This window comes from Cupressus sempervirens, chromosome 4, assembly GCF_028749045.1.
Source record: "Cupressus sempervirens isolate cs-2001-9-10 chromosome 4, ASM2874904v1, whole genome shotgun sequence".
Classification (NCBI taxonomy): Eukaryota; Viridiplantae; Streptophyta; class Pinopsida; order Cupressales; family Cupressaceae; genus Cupressus; species Cupressus sempervirens.
The window spans coordinates 142,730,355-142,752,368 of NC_143121.1; the positions used below are offsets into that span (position 1 = coordinate 142,730,355).

A 22,014-nucleotide genomic window follows, 5' to 3' on the forward strand; every position below is an offset into this window, starting at 1 on the left:
TCAATTGTAAAGTTTCGGTTAACTTGTCTCTCCTTTTTTGAAATTTGGTAATTAAATCCGCTGCTCTTTTCACTTGATCTTCCTCGAATAAATAGTTGAAGTCCCTGTTCTACAATATTTTTGTATAGCCAAATCTGATGTCATTGTAAGCCGGGCAGTCTTTGACAAAGTGCTGCTCTGTCTCAACTATTCCCATATTACAAAATAAATATGTTCTATCTACCCACTCTTCCTTTAGAACTTGCCACCAATCATAAACTCAAGTTTGTTTTTTGGACAATTTTCTATGCTACTGCAATTAGCCATTGTTCTATATAACCTTAAGTGATCAAAGCCTTTACTTGATATGCTTAAATACACGAAAATTGATTCACACCCTCACATCACGTTCTTAATAACTCATGTCAAGCGTGTCAAATTAATTGGTTATAATAAATAAATATATAGTTTAATTAACTGTTGCATGCTTTTTCCTCTTTGCTATGAGTATCCGGATATATATTTCCCCAACACGCTAAGATTTTTTAAAGCCGGATGATGGTTTAAAAAAAAAAAAATTGTTCTGTGAAAAATGAAAGAATAAAATCTTTTAATTAGGGTTATGATTATTTTATCTTGCGAATGCTCACGAGAGCGACATGTTTCTGTGGAAGCTAAAAATCATTATAATTATGGTTTAGAGGTGAGCCGACAGCCTTAAGTTATAAAGAAAAGTCCATGTATGCAAATATTGCTTAATCCGACGACGAATTTAGAGTTCGGATTTTGTCAGAGACCCAATCGCCCAAGCAAAGCATTTAACTGAATTCATGTGCAAACAAATTGGGTACTCTTGAATCGGATCTTTTGGATTGCCCTCATTGAAAAGTGTAGTAGTCTGGGCAAATTGCAAATTGCAAATTCATCATAACACAGTTCATAAACTCTTTGGCATTATGCCTTGAAAATCAGGCATGCATGTTCAATTGCTGTCTTCTGGGTTGATTCAGCCCTGATTCAAACATTAGGTTTTCAGCTGTGGATTGATTTGGAGGGTCGGAGACGTTAAGGCCATGGAATTGGGTGCTAATGGTGTGTGGGTTTCTGTTGAAGATGGGGTTGAGGTTCTCAATCGGGCAGCTATGGCTCATAGGGCTGGTTTTGAGGATTGTGATGGAGGGATACAGATAATTGAAGTCCACCCCAGGAGGACTAGGAGCAGCCATGAATCAGATTCGAGCAACCGCAGTAGCAGCAGTAAGCGCCACAGACCTCTTTACTCTGCAGGTTAGTATTAGCACTTAAAGATATAAGTCAAATCCGAATACAACGATGAAATACCCATTAGTTTATTTGTTTTGAAAAGTAGTTTGCTTTCAGTGTCAATCTAAAATCATAATTTCATTTAATGATGGAATACCCATTAGTGTTTTCGTGCCTAAAAGCTGTAATATTTTTGGGAATTCTAATTGGAATGTAAAGATGGAACACCCACTAACATCTTTGCTACTTCTATAATTTGTTCCTTAATTCCAAGCTGAACGCAATAATGCAAGCCACGCTGATGTGAATTTTTTGTGCGTATTGCCAAAGCTTCCCTGGAATTCGAAAGTGAACAATTTTCGGATCTCATAAACTGCCTTATTCAAAATTTATATTGGCTTTAAAGGGCGCAGCTGGGGGAAGCGGATTCATATGGGGCTTGAGTCACCTCAGTCCGGTTTGTTCAATAATCTATAACTTTATGAAGAATTTATAGACAAAGATAACTTTTTGAGTCATATCCTGGTACAGACCTCAAGAGGCATACGAGACTTCGATGTTGGAACAAAAGGACATTTTAACTAGATTGAACCTCATGATCCTGCTCTAGCATAAAATTTAAAAATATAATTGTCAGACAATCTACATCTGGAGTGCATAATGAAAATTATTGTTATTTTCCTACAAATTGTTTGAATCTCCCGTTTGATTGCATTATTGTTGATTATCGATAATAAAAATGATTGGAATGAGTTTTAGGCCTACACCTATTTTGAAGAAAACCAATATCGGTGGAATTCTTTTTTTCCTGAAATTTCAGAGTGAATTGAGTCAGTAGAGGTTTTTCTTCAAATGCTAAATGATGGCATTATTCACGGTTGGCTTAGACCCCCCATCACTAAAAATGGTAGAAATTGAAAAAATTGGAGTCTTATCACAACTTCAAGTCTCTGGAAAAACATTTTCGCAACTTATAGGCATCAGCCTGAAAACACAATCTTGTGATTTAGAGAAGATCAATCTTTCTACTGGCGAAGTCAAAATGACCACCAGTGACAATTGTTTTGAATTTCTCCCATTGATGGATATCACCTGATCATTTCCTAGATTTTTTTGGATCTATGTATGGGTAGAGTGTTAAACTGGAATGTCCCCCCCACAAAAATTGCCATCTCCGGAGATTCATATGTTTCCAAGACAGTGGGATGGCATGAAACATCCCCCCACTTTGCCAACACTACCATTTCCAAATAGGAGGATGTCTCCCTCAGAGGAAGGATGTTTCTAGGACATCCCCTATGATAGGGATGGTGGGATGCCCCCAGAACTCTCCGAAAACATAACTATTTCCCTTAAATGTCTCAGGAACTTTAAGCTGCCCCCAACAGAGCATCAAAAATAGTTATTCAAAAAAAGAATGATATTTTCTTTTGGGATTTAGTTCACTAAGCAAAATTCTAATAGTCTATCAGGCTCCTTCATAGCCTCAGCATATAGACAGTGTAGATTCATCAGTTTATCTGATAGTTGTTTTGAAGAATGAAATTTTGGTTAGAATTGCTAAAATAACAAGGACTTTGTGTTGGAGAGACCATGCTGATAAAGTTGACTAATGTGACAATCAGCACTAACTTTAGTTGTCATGTTCCCTGTTGTAAACCATAAAGTAATACGATGAGGAGTGATTACAATTACCATCAGTGATTAGCATGAGGCAAGTAAGAAAGGTTGCTCTAAAACAATTTGCTATGAAAAGGTGTGATTAGTTAAGTTGACTAAAACTAAGAAGAGATACATATCACTTGAGAAGAGATGTGATTTAGAAAAGATATGTCCCATCAATGTCAAGGGACCCAATTCCTTTGCTACAAGATATATAGGGATTAAGATTACTTCAGGCAATGCGCAAATAAGTAAGTAAGGTCCCATCAGTGATTAGCACGAGGCAAGTAAGTAAGGGTGCTCTTAAACAATTTGCTATGAAAAGGTGTGATTAGTTAAGTTGACTAAAACTAAGAAGAGATACAGATCACTTGAGAAGAGATGTGATTTAGAAAAGATATAGGGACCCAATTCCTTTGCTACAAGATATATAGGGATTAAGATTACTTCAGGCAATGCGCACTGAAGAAGAAGACTCTTCTAAAGGAAGAATAAATGTTATATATCAAATCTGCTATTCTATGGAAGATATTAGAAAATAAGTCTATATCTGTTTGCTGGCAAGCATTGGGTAGCAAAAAGGATACACTGTAACTGACTATGATTTAATACTGTTATGCAAAAGGATATATCTGAATCCTAGTATTGATAAGGGGACCCTTAGAGGGTCTAATATATATCATATTAATACATATTAATATACGAAATGCGCAAGGTTATCCCAACCCCCCCACACTATTTGAAGTGCAAGTGGGCAGACTTATTAGTGATAGATTGTAGCTTCAATGCTCAATTTTCTGTTTTCCGACAGGCCCTACAATTCTATGGGCGATCAAGGAGAGGGCTCTACTCTTCTGAAGGCGTCCTAGCTCCCCTTCTGCAGGGAAGGTTTGGCTAGCTCACTCTCTCACCCAAGTTATGTCTTCACTTTCAATCCAGAGCTCTTATATCTTGACGAGTTCTTTCCAGAGTTATTATTGTCTATGGAGTAGGAGTAGGAAAGCTCTTATATCTCAATCTTTCCTATCAATGCCCATTAAAATAGTAGGGGAATGGTGCGAATGGGATACGAATTTAGTATTGATCTTTCCTAAACTAGAATTGAGGGAAATTGGCCAGCCTAGTTTAGGGGAAGAACTAAACTATAGGGGCCGGTCTGGTCCAACTCTGTTACCATAGTTGTTGGATCAACTGGGTATATATATATATATATATATATATATAAGACTCTCAAAGGTTCCTTTTGCAGGAACCCTTAGAAGGTCTAATTTATATCATATTAATAACAATATTATCAGATATATATGCGCGCGCACACACACACTCAAGACCTTTTACTATTTTTAACTTCAAATGTCTTACCCTTAGCTTGTGACATAAATATCAAATCTGTGTTCTTTTGGTAATAACTGAGACTAAACCCAATTAGGGGACATTACATTAGTCCAACATGGATTTTATTTTTATGGAATTATCTACAATTGCCATTTTATTTGGATGAAATGAACTAAAATAACTTTGGGAAATGAAATAAATTCTCCATCTAAAGCACATTGGCCCTAAAAATAACCGAAGCATCAATATTCCCTTCTTGAGTGTGGGTAACTATAGACTATTCCTTCTTCATAAAAAATAGATGGAGGAGAGAAGATTGGATGATGCTGATGTTAATGCATAATGAGGACTTGCATAGGTTGAATCTGAAGTGATCTTCCAATAAGATGTTAGGTCAAGCAATTTGTCACAATCTATTGAAATGATCCAAAGACTGAGTGATGTGAAGTTGAAGCTAAAGTGATATGACACTAATGTGAGGCCAATGTGTTCTATCCTACGTTACCGATGCTGGTTTGGATGCAGATGTGGGTGTGGGATGCTGATTCGCGGATGTGTGAATTTTTTTTTTTGGGAGATTTTGGATGCGTTTGGGTGCGTCTATAGATAAATATTTAAAAAAAAAAACATATATACATAATATGTATAATATAATTTATGTATGCAAAGAAATTCAAGAAATATACAAAAATACACCATTCCATAGCATGATACTTCACCATTGATAGTACAAACTGAAATAACAGTAATAGTAAATACTAATAAGTTAATAACATGTTTTTTATAGTCACTTAAGTGACTAGGCATTGAAAAAGTCTGGATGCTCTACAGATGCTCCGGTATGCTGTCTGGATTCTCTCCAGATTGTCTCAAATGCATCCTGCGCACATCTACAGGTGTTGGAGGAGCTTCCTGTGAGCACGGGTGCAGCATCCAAATGCATCCATGTATCCGAAAGCACCAGAACCAGCATCTGGTGATTTCCTGGACGCACCGGTATCTTAGGTTATATACCAGCTAATTAATCCATATCTGTATGAGAGCTCCATATACAGGAATGAGGTAGGAACAAGTGATTAAGATGGTGAAGGTAGGAGTTGATGGTGCAAAAGGTTCTTCCATTATTCTCAACTTGGTTTAACAAACACCTCTCAGAAGAGGTCTTCGATTTTATACAAATTGTCTTGTAAGTAGATTTGTCTATGTCAAAAACTCCAATAAGAATATTTTTGGGGCAATTACCCGAAGAATAGCTAGTGTAAATATTAACAGTTTAATTACCAGCTGGTATCAAGATATAACCAATTGAGGAATAGAAACAAAGTTTGATTACTGCATATTAGGTTATATATTATTGATTTTGTGGCATCTTGAGGGAATCCACTCTGAACTGGCTGGAAATCTTGTTGAACAAAACATATTTCACTAACTTTTATAGGGAAGATGCTTTTAATTTTTTTCATGATAAATACAATACATTATGGTATGAAGTCAATTCATACATTTAGGAAAAGAAGAAAAGTAGACTATCAAAACTTGCGTTGCATTTTCTTTATATTGTCTGGGTTTTGCTTTCTCTCATCACTGCATATATTTTACTTTATTTTATGGGTAGATTTATGATATACATATTATGGAAGCTGGAGATCTGTGTTGAACTTGGTTATAATTTTGTTTCTGAAAGAGACTTGAAATTAATTGTTTTTTGTTTCTGTCAGGTTTAGTAAGTAATTGTGGGCATCAGAATCGTGAGAGTACTTTTGTCACCAACTGCAATCATACTACTTGTGTAGTCTGCTTAAAATCTCACGTGGAATCTGTGGTAGAGAAGTCAATGATAACAGTAGAACCCTCATACGAGGAGATCAGAATACAGTTACTATGTCCAGATCAGAGGTAATGTATAAGCAACTTGTAAGATGTTTATCGGGGTTTCTGAGTCTTTTCTACTAATTAGCTATACATGATTCTTGGAATCAGGCAATCTGAATGCAGTTAAAGAATATCAAAATAATTCATGGAAGTACAAAATATCTAGTATCTTGTAGAAGTTGTCTTCTTATTTAATATTGATTTCCAATATGATTTGCTATGTGCTAGGTGTGGAATGGAGCTTAGCAAAGCAGATTTAATCCATTTACTTGGTATTAGCACTGTAGAAAGCTATGAGAAGTGGTTGAGGACTGCATACCGAGATCTTTATGGTGCAATGTCAAGTGCCAATATGATCAACTGTATTAAATGTCAGCAGGGGAAGGCAGTAAAATGTTCAAGGATGTCTTCAATTAAAGGAAAAGGTATGGTACTAATTTATTTCGAGTTTAAGAATTTTAAGTTATTCCAAAATGTATTTATGCAGCCTTCATCTTTATTTTAAGGGTATCACATGCAGAGAGGAGTTGTAAAATTCGTAGTTCTTTTAGTTCTAGAGTTGCTTCCATCTGATAAACAATTGAATAATTAGATCAATCTTTGTTTTCCTGCAGAGAAGATGTTGATTAATTATTTATAGTCAACTTAGTTCTAGTCCTAGAGATGTCATATTTGTCAACAATTAAAGTATTTAATTAATCTTTGAATTTGATACATTTAAGAAGCCTTTTTCAGGGAAGGTAAAGAAGAACAACGATGCAAATTATCTCCAGAGTGCAGCATGTAATGAGAGCATTCAGTGTCCAGACTCATGGGTTTGTACAAATTGTGAATTTTCTTGGTGTGCAGCTTGTGGATTTGCCTTTGATTCCCAGTGTAAGGAAAGTGGAAGCAAAGGCAGCCACATTTGCAGTGAAGCAGTAAATTACAGAATCAATGATATAGTGACAGAACTGGAACTCATTTATAATGAGTATACCACTGGAACCACTAGATCTGATGATCAGCCTGGAAAAACACCTTGTAATAAGTATAACACACGGAGCCGCAAATCTGGAAACCAACCTGGTACAAGTACACCAAATGTTGGTTATCATCCTAGTGGGGTTAATTTGGAACTACTTACCCCATATGGTTCTAATCTGGTGAAGACTATCTGGGGGCCAGGTACTGGTTTTGGTGGTCACAGACATGAGGGTAAGTCAACGACAGAGAAAATAAAGAAAGCAGAAAAGGAACTTGACTGCCGGACAGAAAGTGTGCTCAAATCCTTCGCAAGTTTTCTTAAGAATATTCTTTCAAGCCAGCTTAAGCCTATCTTAGGTTTCTCTGCTTATGTTTTATTTAAACGTGATAATGTAGTTACTCAACTTTTAGAATACCTAGTGATGAATGATTCCATGATGGATATCTGTGCAAGAAGTGCATTGTACCTTCAGCTGGCAGACCTGTTGGAAACCATGGCACAATATCCAGAACTCCTCATGGTACTGCTTGGAACCTGCTTCCAAACTAACATAAAAGGATGTTCTGATGCTTCTGGTAATATTCAAAGTGATAATTCTGTCTTAAAGAAAATGAAGAATATTTATGAGCAAGCAAAGATAATTGTGAAGAGATTCAAAGATGCTAACAAGGATAAAAATGTGGAAGCTGATCTTGACATTGCGAGGTGTCTATTGGAGTGCTATGAGAAGCTGGCAATTGCATCTGAGAAACAAACTATCTCTACCCCATATGTGATTCCTATTTCAGAGGATGAAGATTCAATGACAGGAGATTGTGAAGCAACTTCAGACCAGACAACATCTGCTTCAAAGGAAGAAGGTTCCAAAACTATTGATTTTTTTGAAATCAGTTCAGACAACTGTAAGAATATTTCTTTATATAAAGAGAGCTTGAAGCCACTACAATTTGGAGAGTATCCTTTGCTTGAGAAAGCTTTTCACCACCACAGCTACAGTTCTCATTTTGATGAGTCAGGAGCAAATCGGCAAAGCATTGATAACACAGGTGTGCACAATAAGAACAGGATGTTGCATATTGCGAAAGAGGTAGCTTCTTTGGCAACAAATCTTCCTTTGGAATGGGAATCCAGTATACATGTGCGAGTGGATCCTGTGAGAATGGATTTGTTGAAAGCTTTGATAGTGGGTCCGAAAGGAACTCCATATCAAAATGGAATCTTTATATTTGATATTTATCTTCCACCAGGTATGAGCACAAAAATCTTTTGTTATGTGAAGTTTTTGTTTTTTTCCAAAAATTTTGAGGTTTAGGACAACTGTAATAAGTTTATATCAGAATAAATTTACAATCAGAATGGATAAAAATTTAAACTTGCCTTAGAATAAATTAACAATATGAATATATAAATTTAGCGTTAATTACACTTGATATTCAAATGGAAATTATTGAAACTGCACTTGATTGAATGCAGAGAACTGTTAACTAGGTCCAAGTAGTTATCAGAAATACAAATTGTTTAGCAGATAAATGAATTTTATCATAAACCATGGAGACATGAAGAGTACAAGATATGCTAGTAAAGGAGCAACCATTATTTGATCATCCTGTGAACAAGGTCCTGTAATCTGGATAATAGCTTTAAACCATTAAAAAACAGGATCAAGCTTCTCTGATCATCTTATTAAAAAATGCAATTCTATTGAAAAATGAACAAGATTTCAACTATTTTTTGGGAAATATGAGTAAGTGAAGATTGACTTGAAAGTCTTGAAACAGTGCAGTTGAATCTCAATAAGTCATCACATAATTTGTTTTGCTGTAGAAACCCACTTATATGAAAATTAGATTCATTCTGAGATCAGAAAATTCACTATTACTCCAGAGAGCCATCACGAGATTTTCAACATAAAAGAACCTTGATTAGTCTAGGCAGATGAATAAGAGCATTAATAACAGTTCTTTGAGATAGGGTAGTATAAAAAACAACTTATGTGAAGATTACAGTTCCATCTTAGCACTGAGAGAGTCTCTATCTCTTGGCATAATGGAGGAAAGAAATAGGCATATCATTTATATGTTAGAATAAAAATTCATCCAAAGGAGAAAGATATTCTTGTTTGAGTATTTTCATCCTTTTGTCTCGTGGATTTTTCTAGATCTCTCCGTCTTCAAGTTCTTTTCGAGAGAGGTTCTCTATCTACACTGTATCAAAAGTTTGGGACTAACCTGCTTAGAATGCCTTATTATTCTGATTTAGTGGGTTGGCAGTTTGTGTGGATTGTATGCACTCAGGAGCTTGGATCTGAGGATTCTTCCAGAAGTAATGTGTTTCCAAACTTGTAGTTTAAGAAGATCTAGCAAAGCTAAAGACTTCAAGAGCTGGCAGGCCAAGATGTTGATGATGCTGTATTGTTGTATTGTGTTGGAAACCAAGTCATTGATAACTAGACACTTTATGACACTAAGAAAGTTACATTCTCTTCTTAGGATATGCCATTCATCTGGTGGAGTCAGTGTGTGGTAAGGGAACATCATGTTGATGTTATAGCATTGGGAGCTATCTTTCTTTTCTTCGAAATATATAAATAGTCTATATTTTATTAAAGACAACGAAGGTGCCTCACTTTGAAGGTACTAGACATTGAAGGGTCTTCAGTTTCACTTTGTAATGGCAAAACAATGAAAGTTCGAGGTAATTTTATGAATTCTTCAAGGAGGAATTTGTATGTAGTCACATATATTGATGTATCAAATGGATATTTCATTTGCTGTTTACACATCATAGCGGTGATAATAATTGCTTCAGTTTTTGCCTAGTTTTGGGCATTGTAAAACTGTCTTCTGCCCTTTCTTCTGCTCTTTCATTAATATATAAGTGATATATTTGTAGCTGGATTTTTCTCCCTCATGTTGGAGGGCTTTCCTAGGATAATTTACTGTCTTTTGTTCATTTATTTTGTTTTCTATTTATCTTTATTTTTGGTATGAATCTTCAACATGGTATTAGAGCCAAGTTGGAAGGAAAGATAACCGATTGTAGATGATCGCAGGAGAAGAGGGCATGAATGCAAATGATGAGCAACAATAGTTTAGATAGTGATGTTTATATGAGGAACAGGTAGAAAATTTGGAGGTAGTGCAGGCCTCGTCCATTCTGTGGGGGCCACCTTTGAATGTTGACGTCCATTCTTTTAGAGCACAACATGTGATTCAGAGGGAGTTTCTCTCTTGCAGGGGAATGATTTCACTCTATTGGATGTCTTCTATGCCATTTGCTTTTGGGAATCTGCGTACGAGGTCAAGGGATCCTCAATCCATCATTGTTTGTTTGAGCATGTGTGGGTTTTCATTTCCTGTTTGGCAGCAGCTGGAAGGATTCACTGTTGCTGCAACAAGTCTTAATCCCTTGTTTATGTATTAGGCTTCCTTCTATTCTCCAATTTGGCTACCGACTAGCATCATTCTCCTTAGATGTATTTTTTCTTTCGTTCTTGTGGTCTCCTAGGATGAGACATCTTCATATTCCTATGCTTGGTGGCTCAGAAAAAAGGAACGCTCTTCCATTGATACATATATGTGCTCTTGTTTTTGGTCAAGGTTTGCTGAAAAAGATTGATGTATTATTCGATCAAGATAGGCATGGTTGAGACCATGCAGTTTATGCACTTCTTGCAGATGCATGGTTTCTGGGTTTTGGACAGCGCTACACGAATCTGTACAATTTATTTAAGATCCAGTTGGTGTTGTGTTTGGTGCATCATATTGCGATCTTTTGCGCTAGTGATTGTTTTATGGAGTTTGGTTGCCAACTGGTATAAGCTCATTGATTATTTATGTATATATTCTTCCACTTAGTCTAACATGCTTAGTGATGTAAGATCATTGGTTGCTCAGTGATACGATGTTCTTCTGGGAGGAATTTGTATATAGTCACATAGATTGATTTCTCAAATGGATATTTCATTTATTGTCTGCAGATCATAAGTGTAATGATCATTACTTCAGTTTTGTCCTAGTTTTGGGCATTGTAAAGCTGTTTTTTGATGAATAGACCTTTTCCATTAATTTAAAATTTTAAAGATACATATTCACAAAAAAAGGGCCGGGGGATACAAGATCACCCCACAAGTTCATACGGCCCAAGGTTGGAGATCAACTATTCATCAAAAGAACATATATAAACAGAAATATAAAGCTTCAGGCTGCAAGAGCAGTGCCAGCCAAAGGAGGGTCTTTGTCATTAGAACCCCATAAATCCTTGGGGTTAGTGGTTGGCTCAGGGGGAGCCCAACCATCAACACCAACATCTTTATCTTTATCTTTATCTTCCTCGGCCTTGGGAGGAGAAATGGCTAAATCCAACTTAGGGAATGCCCACTTGGGGTCACAGGGAGCAGATGGCCAACCCGCATTAGCGGTAGTAGGGGGAGCCACCGGGGACCAACCCGAGCCTAACCTCCGAGGAGGTGAGGCTAAGCGGTGATGTCCATGAAAGCTTCCATAGGGAGAGTGACAAGGGGGCTACGATTGGGGGTCTGCGAGTGGCGAGCAGAACCACTCCGGCCTCTTCGGTGACTGCGAGGAGTAGTATGGTCACTAGATAAAGCATCCAGAGGCACACGGGCAACAGTACAAGGGGCGTTTCCCCAGTGAGCAAGTAACTCCTATAAATGAGCCACTTCCAGTGCGACTTTGTCAGTTTGTACTTGAATTTGCATCATGACATTATTACATATATGTGCTTTAGAGTACATTGCAACATAAATATGAAGAAAGCTGTGAGAGAATAAAACTACATTGCGATCTTTCCAGATTGTGAATAATAACTCCATTCTGAAAGCATGCCAAATCTGGGCATATCTAAAAGGGAGTCTAGGAGCATCACCCAGAACCACCATCTGCCAAGTGAAGGCCTCTGGACGAAAAGGCCTGAAGAAATAAAAAATCCAAAGCGAATAATTTTGAGCTCTTCTGCCAAATCAAAAAATATGCAGAAAGCTTTTAGGTGGCCACAAAAACGACATCGAGGATCAGGAACTCCCAGATGCCGGAGTCGAGGACCTTAAGGCAAGCCTTGGAAGAGGAGACACCAGGCAAAGTGAGCAATCTTTGGCTCAATAATAGCATGCCAGATAGTAGCAAATCTAAGACTCCAAGTCTTATGAGAAGAATGTAAATGCCAACGCTGATTAAGGGTATCAACCATCAGAAGATGGGGCACCAGCTACTGATACCCCAGCTTGGGCTTGTAGCTGGCCATTGGAGTGGCAGGGTACCACTTCCAATCTTTCCACCACGAGTGGGATGAATAAATTCTAAGTTTGTATAACAAATTGGGAGGAACCATAGATGTTTGTCGATCTGGATAGATAAGCCTAAATTGCACCTGCAAACCCTCCCATGAGCGAAGGCTCATTGTAACCTTGGAGAATAAATCTTTGGGTGTCTTGATGCCCCTGCAAAAAAATGCAGAGCACTGGCTCCTTGAATTTTGGCTAAAGGTACCCCTTGAATGGCAAACAAGGACGACCACCAAAGGTTTTGTTGATTCATTGAGAGCCCATCTCTAAATCCATTACTGGCCCAACGAAGCCAAGGCTCAATGGCTTCCCAGGATTTCCAAATACTCTTAGCAACAAAAGTGCCCTGAATCTGAATAGGCTCTGGAGTCCCAAGAAGGGTTTGAAAACCAATCCTCTTCCAGGTTGGATGGTTAACCGAAAAGCCTGAAGAAATGCAATGACGTAATAAAAGTTTCTAGGCCTCATCACCAATGAGAGCCTGTATGACCCATTTGGCACAAAGAGCTATCCCTTGCTTGCAGGTAGAAAGCAAGCCAAGACCACTAGAATCCTTGGGTAAACAACAGAAATCCTAGGCCACTCTGTGAAAGCCATGATGCACAACATTAGAGGCCCAGAGAGTCCTTGAGAAGACATTCAAGCTTAAGGTATGAGGCTTTGGAGGTAGCCCAACAAGAAGAATAATATATGTGAGTAGCAACAAGCACTTTAGAGCATATTTGAAACTTTCCCGCAAGTGAAAGGGGCTTAGTGATCCAATATTCCAACTTCTTCTCAATTCGAGCAAGCACAACATACCACAACTTCACAAGAGATGCTTGAAAAGCAAAGGGAATGCCTAGAAATTTAAATTTTTTGCCATGTTGAACCCATTTCCATCCATACTGCTGCAACCAAAGAGGGCTTGATAGAAAAGACTGTTTGTAGCAAAGGTTTTTGGGCCATTGGATAGTAGACACTGAAGCAAGGCAGAAAGTATCTAAACACTGCAAAGCATTGGCAATATTTTCCTCATCCTCAATCAAAGTGAGGAAAGAATCATCTGCAAAAATGGCCATTGACCAGTTGAGAGGTCGACTTTGGTAAAGAAATACCATGTACTAGACCTCGAGAGATGGCATTGGCTAGCAAATAACAAAAGCCCTCGGCTGCCAAAACATAGAGAGAAGGTGCAAGAGGACAACCTTGGGGAATAGCTCTGAAGAGCCCAAAAGCTTCAGATTGATGACTATTGGTGATGCAAGTAGAGGCATCCCCAAATAGCATCCGCATTGATTGACAAAAAACTGGGCCAAAACCCAGAGCTTGAAGCATAGGAAGAATAAAAGGCCATTCAATACAGTCATATGCTTTGGCGAAATCAATCTTCAGGAAAAGGGCTTGTTGCTTAGACTGCCTGGTCCATTCCATTCCTTCTTAGACAACAATGATGTTGTCCAAGATATAACGGGACTTGATGAAGCTGGTTTGTTTAAGTCGAACAATCTAAGGGAGCAAATGTCGAATTTTAAGAGGGAGGGCTTTGGCAATGATCTTGTAGGAGACATTCAACAAAGTGATGGGCCTCCCATTGCAAATTTCTTTGGGATCTCCGGCTTTAGGTATGAATTTAATATTCCCTTTGTTGATAATGCTGCTTAATGAATTAGAATTGTAAGCTTCAAGATAAACCTAAAGCAGATCAAGGCTAAGGTCATCCCAAAATGTCTTGTAGAACTTACAAGGGAATCCATCACATCTAAGGGCTTTGCCATCAACCATGGATAAGATAGCTTGCTTTAAGTCTACAAGAGTAAGCTTTTGTTCACAAAAGGCGTACTCTTCAGGAGCAAGCCTATTAGGAGTAACAGCAAGGCACGCTTGTAGTGCTTGATCATGTGCAATAGAGGGCCCTTGAGCCGTAAAAATCAGCTCATAGTGACACACAAAAGCTTGGAGAATATTAGGTAGGTAGGTGAAAACCTGCTGATCTTCGCAAATGCGCTTAATACCCACAGTAGAATGACGAGCCCTCAAAGCACTAAAAAATTCCTTGGGAGCTTGATCGCCGACCTCCAACCAATGGAGGTGGGCTTTGATCTTAGCTCCCCTAGCAGCATAACTATCTGCAATTTGCTTCTGATGCTGAAGGTTGTCAAGCCGAACTTGGAGATCCGTATCAAAAGGATTCATGGCAAAAGCCTCAAAGGCTGTGCCCAGATCAAGAGTAGTCGCTTCATAAGATCGCCTGCGGTACATAGCAAGTTGTCTACCGTAAATGCAAAGAAATCTTGTATTACGAAGGATAGCATCATTCCACCATCTAATCCAACCAAGGTGATTGTAGGGTTGAGGCTCAAGATTCCAGACACGTAGGATGTGAGTAACAGTTGGTGGATGGGACACAGAGATATGTTGAGGTAAAAATGGGTTTTCTGTGGGCGAGGTTGAGTTGTCTGCCAGGTGATGGAAAAGAGGATGGGGGAATGATTTGACAATGTCACATCAGGTAGAGGAATGACAAGCAATGCATGCTTTTGAGAAAAGGAAAAAAAGGACTGCGCAGAAATCATAGCCTTGTCAAGTCTTTTAAAAATTCTGTTAGATCCAGCTTGAAAATTAGACCAAGTGTGCCAAATCCCATCAGGGCGGTGGTGAGTAACATTAGGATATATTTGTGGTTGAAGGTTTTCTCCCTCAAGTTTGAGGGTTTTACAGGACAATTTGTTGTGCTTTTGTTCAATTATTTTGTTTTCCATTTATCTTCATTTGAAGTATGAATCTTCAATAGATCACGCTCCTCAGATTTTAAGTGGTTGGACTATCAAGGGCAAGAAGGACTAAGATCTCATTCTGAGTGGCTTATAGTTGTGACATAAATGACTAAGATCTCATTCTAATTGGCTTGTGACATATATGACCAAGATCTCTTTCAAAAGGTTTTGATTATGAAATGTTGTCACTCTCTCAAAGGGCGAAAATGATGAAGGGTTGTGACTCTTCCGAGGGGTGGTAATTGTGAAAGGTTGTGACCAGTGCAAAGGGAAGACATGATAAAGAGATGCAACTTTCTCTCCCATTGGAAGATATATAGGGGGATGTTTCATTTAAGGAGACCCAAGGGAGATTAATTTGGGGAATTATATATTATTCTCAAAGGCAACAAAGAAAAGTGGTGACTCAATTCTTATGAAAATTGGTGACCCTTTCACCAATAAAGTTTAAGGGAGTATCCATTACAAGCAATGAAAGATCACTTGCCAATTACCTCTCGTGAATCAATTAAAACAAATTCTTCATTCATCCATCAATCATTAATCCCTCAAGAAATCAAGCAAGCAATCAATTAAGAAATCCATGTCAATTATCACTTTATCTTGAGATCAAGAAAACAAACTATTGAGCAATCAATGATTTCTCTATAAAATAAGCATTCGTTCAATTATCATTCATCAATGTTTCAAGCTAGAATTCATTGCATCATCACTTATCAACATTCACTTAATCATCACTCACTAATACCTCAGATGATACATTCAAAGGAATTCAATCAATCAATCATGCATACAAATATCAAATCATTCAACAGAATATGATTGACCAATGGAAGTAATATCAGATTTGATATGAGTGATTTGTATTCAGCACAGAACAAGTGTTGTGCTATGCAAATTTGCAATGTGATGATACTGTTTAATATCTAATTGCTTATGTATTTTGTTATAACTTACAATCAATAATGAGAATCACTAATCTATCTAGATCCTTTAATCATTTATTAATTTATTTATTCTCCTGCAAATAATCATGTAGGGGTTAGTAAGAAACATGATTGTTAGGGAAAAGATGGATTCCATGTGTCATGCCTCAGAAAGGCTCTTGGACAGTGCATGATTCCTTCTACACAACTGCCCCCTAAGGATGAAGGTGGTAAGTCGATACTCTTTCTTTAAGCAGTTTTTCAAGTAAGAGAGTAGTTGATGACTAAAATGATTTCTGAATATCTCATTAAGTGGAAAAACTTGCATTTGGAGGATGCAACATGGGAAGGCGAGTAGATTCTTAAGCATCTGTGTCTACACATGCTTGAGGTCTAGCATTCTTTCATTGGGGAGGACTGTGGTGTCCCCAACTCAAGCCATGAGGCTTACAGAAGCTCTGGCCATCCTTTCCTTGGATTACCCAAGCGTAAGAAGATGTCTATCATTGTTGGGTAAGTGTTAAGAAACTTTGGGCACATCTGGTGTATATCTGTTTTATTTATAAGTTATGGACATGTTTTATATGCAACTTAATGATTTTCAGTCGAGCGCATGTCTTTTTTAAGCAACTAAAGCAATCTTAAGTTGTGGGCAAATCTTTTTATGCAACTTAAGCAATTTTAAATTGTGGGAATGCCTTTATATGCAACCTCAGGTGATTCTTAGCATAAAGACTTAATAGTTCCCCCTTTTGAGCTTAATGACTTAAGAGACATGTACTTTATGTTATTTTTATTAAACATGTGCTAACAGGTCAAGGGGACATTAGGATCTAGGGAGCCTATTGGCTCTTTTTTGTGGGTTTTATTTGGAGCATTCGATTGAGTTTGCAATGTATCTATGGCTGAGACCAAATCATTCGTTTGAGAGTCATTATATGACATGCGAGGTTTTTTTTATCTCTTTACATGATCAGGCTTTTCTATGTTGCTGGTGTGGTCTTTGGCTTGAGGTCTGAAAAACGAGTATCCCTAGTTTCAGAGAGACATGGGCTCACCCTAGTTAGAAGGTTGTGTTTTGGTGGAAAAGCTTTGGTTTGTGATGTCCTAGCACATCATTTTTTGAGTTGCATTTCTTATGAGGTTTGGATGCCATTCTAGAGGTGCAATTCAGAATTTCAGAGTTATCAGGATCAAATTTTGACAACCTACAACAATATGTTTGTATGTTTCTGAGCATCATTGAAGCTAACATCAGAAAGGAGAAGTGGGATGTTTTGGCAAAGACTGATATTGGTTTTCTAAGGGTTTGGGCAAGAGCGGCTGGTATGCATTGATTTACATACTATGTTAATGTTCATCTCAGATAAATAAGAAAAAAATATTGTAAGTGATTTCTGAAACTTCTGGGCAGATTTATTGTTGTCTGTAGACTTTTATAGACTTCAAATATTCAGAGATTTCTATAAAATAGCAGAAAAAGCAGAAATATTCTGAGTTTGTTGAAGGGTTTTTTATTTGCAAATAAGATTTCAGGATTTTTTGTTGCATATTTTAGTAGATATTGTTATTTTTCCTTCATCCCTCTTTGGGGATAGTATATGCACTTCTTTTGAAGCTTACTTTCAGCTTCAGCGACAGTCTCCTTCATGCACTTGTTGTTCAACACTAAGGTATTAATCTTCTACAGTTTGTAGTGCTTGCAATTACAATCTTTGACCGACCTTCACAGGAGTTCAAAACAAACTCTTTCATGTTCAATTAGAATTTATACCGAGTTTTTGTCTATAGTAAATAGCATCCTGTATATACAAATATTGTACTCATATCACTCACACCTAAGGGAACACCATCAAACAATACCTCATCTATGAACTCTGGGTGAAAGCCAAAAACACAAATTTGCACTGCTTGTGCACCATTATTTCGATTATTTGCTCCAATTCACAACCATCCCAAATTACACCAATTGGATGACTCACAACCCCATTCCCATCTCACTAACCAGCCTGTTTAGAATCATATCATTTGAAATCTTGCAGAATCTATTAAAATTAAATAAAAAAGCTGTTCCAGCAGTTCAATTAAATTCTTCAATTGAAAATCATACTCATCAAAATCAAATTAAAGTTAATTGTTGTACCTATATGAATTCAAAACTGTTCCAATGAATTTTGTGATGGTTGGTATGTCTCCTTTTCAACAAAAAGGTTAAGTTTCAATCTGACACTAAAGCAGAAAGTTTTACCCTCTTCACAAGGCACTAAATGAAGGCACCTGCATATTAAAAACATCTATTACATCTTAAAATCCCGAAGATTGAGGACATACTTTTCCAAGTGACGTGCTAAAAATTGCATATACTTGTGTTATGGAAATAAGTTGGTTTACGAAAGCGAGGCCCCTCTCCATATGGGATACAATTTATAAATCTAAAATCATAATGTTGTTCTTTCCATAGTATTATAAAAAATGTGGCTATATGGTATTCATCTTCTTAGACCATTTAAAACATTGTAAGGGTTCTTTTGTTCTACAAGCTGTTAGCTGTAGCTTTACACAATTAAACTAGTATCTACCAAAGGGAGCATTTACCGTCATGCAATGACTAATTTTTTTTTTTCTGAAAAATCACAAGCCTTATGATAGTAATATGAAAATAGCCTCATACATTAGACCAGAAAATATCTGTACAAAGAAGCATAAAGTTCACAAGCAGATAACCATGTAGTACCCTTTGCAGTTGGGCTTTCTTTACTTCGTCTCAATGTGTTAGTTTTATTTTGCATCCTTAAATGTGGAAAAGGGAAAAGCATTAGGGCCCGTTTGGTTGCTGGCATAGGAATTGAAAATTAGAATAGAAAAATGGAATGGGAATGGAATTAATTAATTTATTTTTTAATAAAAAAAACAGATTGGGAATAGGAATGGCTATTCCAGTTCCAACTATTTTTGGCATAGACATATGCTCATTTTAGGGGCAAAATTGGATTATGTCTTCCTATTCCCTATTCTGATTGAGTGTACCAAACAGCAAATATAAAACATATTCTAATTTTCTCTTCCTATTTCAGTTCTATTCCAGGAACCAAACGGGCCCTAATTGTATTAATGATTTACAGAGTTTACAAAAGCTTTAACAAAATAGCAGAGTTGTTTAAATAAAGACGAGTAAAAATAAAACTGATTATTACATATAAAGAATAAAGTCTAAATGACCATTTACGAAAGAATCTAAAAGCTGGCTAAAATTAGCAAGAGATTCTAAGAGATTAAAATAGAAAATGAACCTAAGGTACTAAAACATTATATTCTATCAATTACACCAAGTTGCCCCATAAAATTGAAGAACTTTTTCTGGACTGAGAGATGTAGTGAGTATATTTGCAGTCTGGTACTCAGTGGGGATACATTGCAACATCACTGTTCCATGTTTGACAAGTTTTTGGATGAAATGGCAATAAATTTCAAAAGGCTTTACCCGCTAAGGGAAGACTGGATATTTGGCTAACTTCAGAACTCTCTGATTATTATGGAACAATTGTAGATCTTGTTTGAGGCATCCTTCGAACCCAAACTGTCTCACAAGATGCCTTAACAGTGCCTTGATATTCAGCTTTGGCTGAGGAGAGAGCTATTGCTTGCTGTTAATGCTGGTCCATGTGACTGCATGTGTATCCAAACTAAAAACATACTCAGAAGTAGGCTTTTTATTAACACAACCTGCCCACTCTGAGTCTGTAAAGCCAGTGAGCCTAGGATCTGTGCTTCTGTTAGACAGAATGCCAAAATTGGTAGTGCCCTTCCCACATTTCTGCCACTTTGATACCATGAAACTTGTAATTTCAGACAATTGCGGGTACAGATGCGTTCAAACTGGGGCCAAAAATCCCACACGCTGATGACTAATGGAAACCTTCTATTTTTCCACCAAAAAATTCACCCACGAATTGTTGTTTTATTTTTCGTGTGATTTCCAAATGCAGATTACAGAAAATAACCGCCTAGAAAATTTATTCTGATACCATGTAAAACTGAAAAGCATAATTAGATTAATGATATACCGAGTTTACAAAAGCTTTAACAAAAAAGCAGACTCATCTAAATAAAGACTAAACATAAAACTGATCAATGCAATTAAAAAATTAAGTCTAAATGATCATTACCCAAAGAATCTAAAAGCTGGCTAAAATTAGTGAGAGATTCTAAGAGACTAATATAGCAAAGAAATCTAAGGTGTTAACATATTATTGTAATATAACACCAAAGCATGTTTTTAACACCAAAATACTGTTTTTAATAAAAACATGCCATTTTGTTCATTTGAAATCATTCATGTTAACATCTATGTTTCCGTGTGTTGGCAGACTATCCTCAAGTGCCTCCTAAAGTAAATTTCCTTACAACAGGATGTGGAAAAGTGCGGTTTAATCCAAACTTATATGCAGATGGAAAGGTCTGCTTGAGTTTGCTTGGAACTTGGGATGGTCCCAGCTGGCAACCCTGGAAATCAACTCTTTTGCAAGTTCTTGTTTCTATTCAGAGTTTGATATTTGTAGCAGAACCCTTCTACAATGAACCAGGACATGAGACTTGGGCACATTCTCGTGATGCTGCTGAAGGAGAAAATCGTAACCACAGATATAATACATTGAAAATTGCTATTCTTGGTGCACTTAGAGACCCAGATCCTAGCTTTAAAGATGTAATTATAAGACACTTTCAGCACAAGAAGGACGAGATTATTAATCAATGTAATGAGTGGAAAGAAGCTAGTGGCGATCCTACACAAAAAATGTACAGCAAGGTGGCTAACATAGCTAATGAAGTGATATTAGAGGTGGTAAAGGTGGCCCCACTATAGTGACAAAATAACAAGTGCAAAAATACTTGCAATTGTATGTATTGATGGCATATTTTGTCTGTAGGTGCATTCTAATTTTCAGTCATTCTTTATTTACCATAATCAGTGCAATATCCTGCTGGGGCATTTTGACTCGATCAAAGAATCCTTCGTGAGAAAACAGGGAGGGATTCTGCTAGAAACTGTGATGGTAAACTTTTTCTTGCTTCCATCCAATGTTTTGGAAGTCATGACAAGACAAATTATAACCGCAAGCACATGCTTTTTGATTGCCATTGTATATATTTTGAACTCCAGTTAAGGTCTTCGTTGCCAAAAAATCAGTTGTTACTGAATAATGTATAAAGCTTTGTAACTCTTTGGTCTTTTGACCCAATGTAGAGCATTCTATGCGATAAATATTGTTCTACTTTTGTTTTCAATGGACATGCAAATTGTTCATAGTAGATACAGCTGATTTTGTTAGTCTTTGAGGTGATATATTTTCTCTAAACTCCTATGTAATGTTTCCTTTTCACAATGCTACTGCTGAAATAATTCTTTTTAAACTAGAAAGTCAAATGAAGCTGCTGAGAGGAGTCATATCAAGCAAATAGTTGTAGGTGAAGTAGTAGAAATATAATATCTTTTTTTGGAACTATTAGGATATATTCTTCTGTTAGAATCCCTTGCAAGGATTGTGAGAAAATATAGGACCAATGTGCTGTTTGCCACCAAACATACTAAGAAAAAGGAGTTGAAAGTTTTCAGTGGTTCTCACCACGCTTCATTCAAAATCTGAAAAAAAAAGTGATTCTTTCAACAAGAATATTTTTTCAAATATGTTTGTTTCAGCACGTTTTTATTCTAGGGAAACATCTTACTGGCTTGTATCTAGTAGGATCAGATGAGAAGTATCCAACATATCTGGCTTTGCCTTGGGAGAAATGAGTATTTTGTTTTGAGTTTGATACTGGCACTATGAGGAGTATGAGTGAGTTTCAATGTCACATCAGATCATTGGCTTGTGTCAGTCATAATTGTTTTTTAAAGGATTTCAGTAGAATACTCTTACAAGCCTTCACTCACAAAGGATTGTTTTATTTATA

General features: G+C 37.0%; 1 protein-coding gene across 1 annotated transcript; it reads left to right on the plus strand.

Annotated features, from left to right (window-relative positions):
- Window positions 1-526: 526 nt before the first annotated feature.
- Window positions 527-21,335, plus strand: LOC149560351 (uncharacterized). Its single transcript, XM_089824646.1, has 5 exons — window positions 527-1,266; window positions 5,958-6,135; window positions 6,340-6,536; window positions 6,847-8,325; window positions 20,430-21,335. The coding sequence occupies exons 1-5, from the start codon at window positions 1,053-1,055 to the stop codon at window positions 20,924-20,926; spliced, it is 2,565 nt and encodes an 854-aa protein (XP_089680772.1). The 5' UTR covers window positions 527-1,052; the 3' UTR covers window positions 20,927-21,335.
- Window positions 21,336-22,014: the final 679 nt, after the last annotated feature.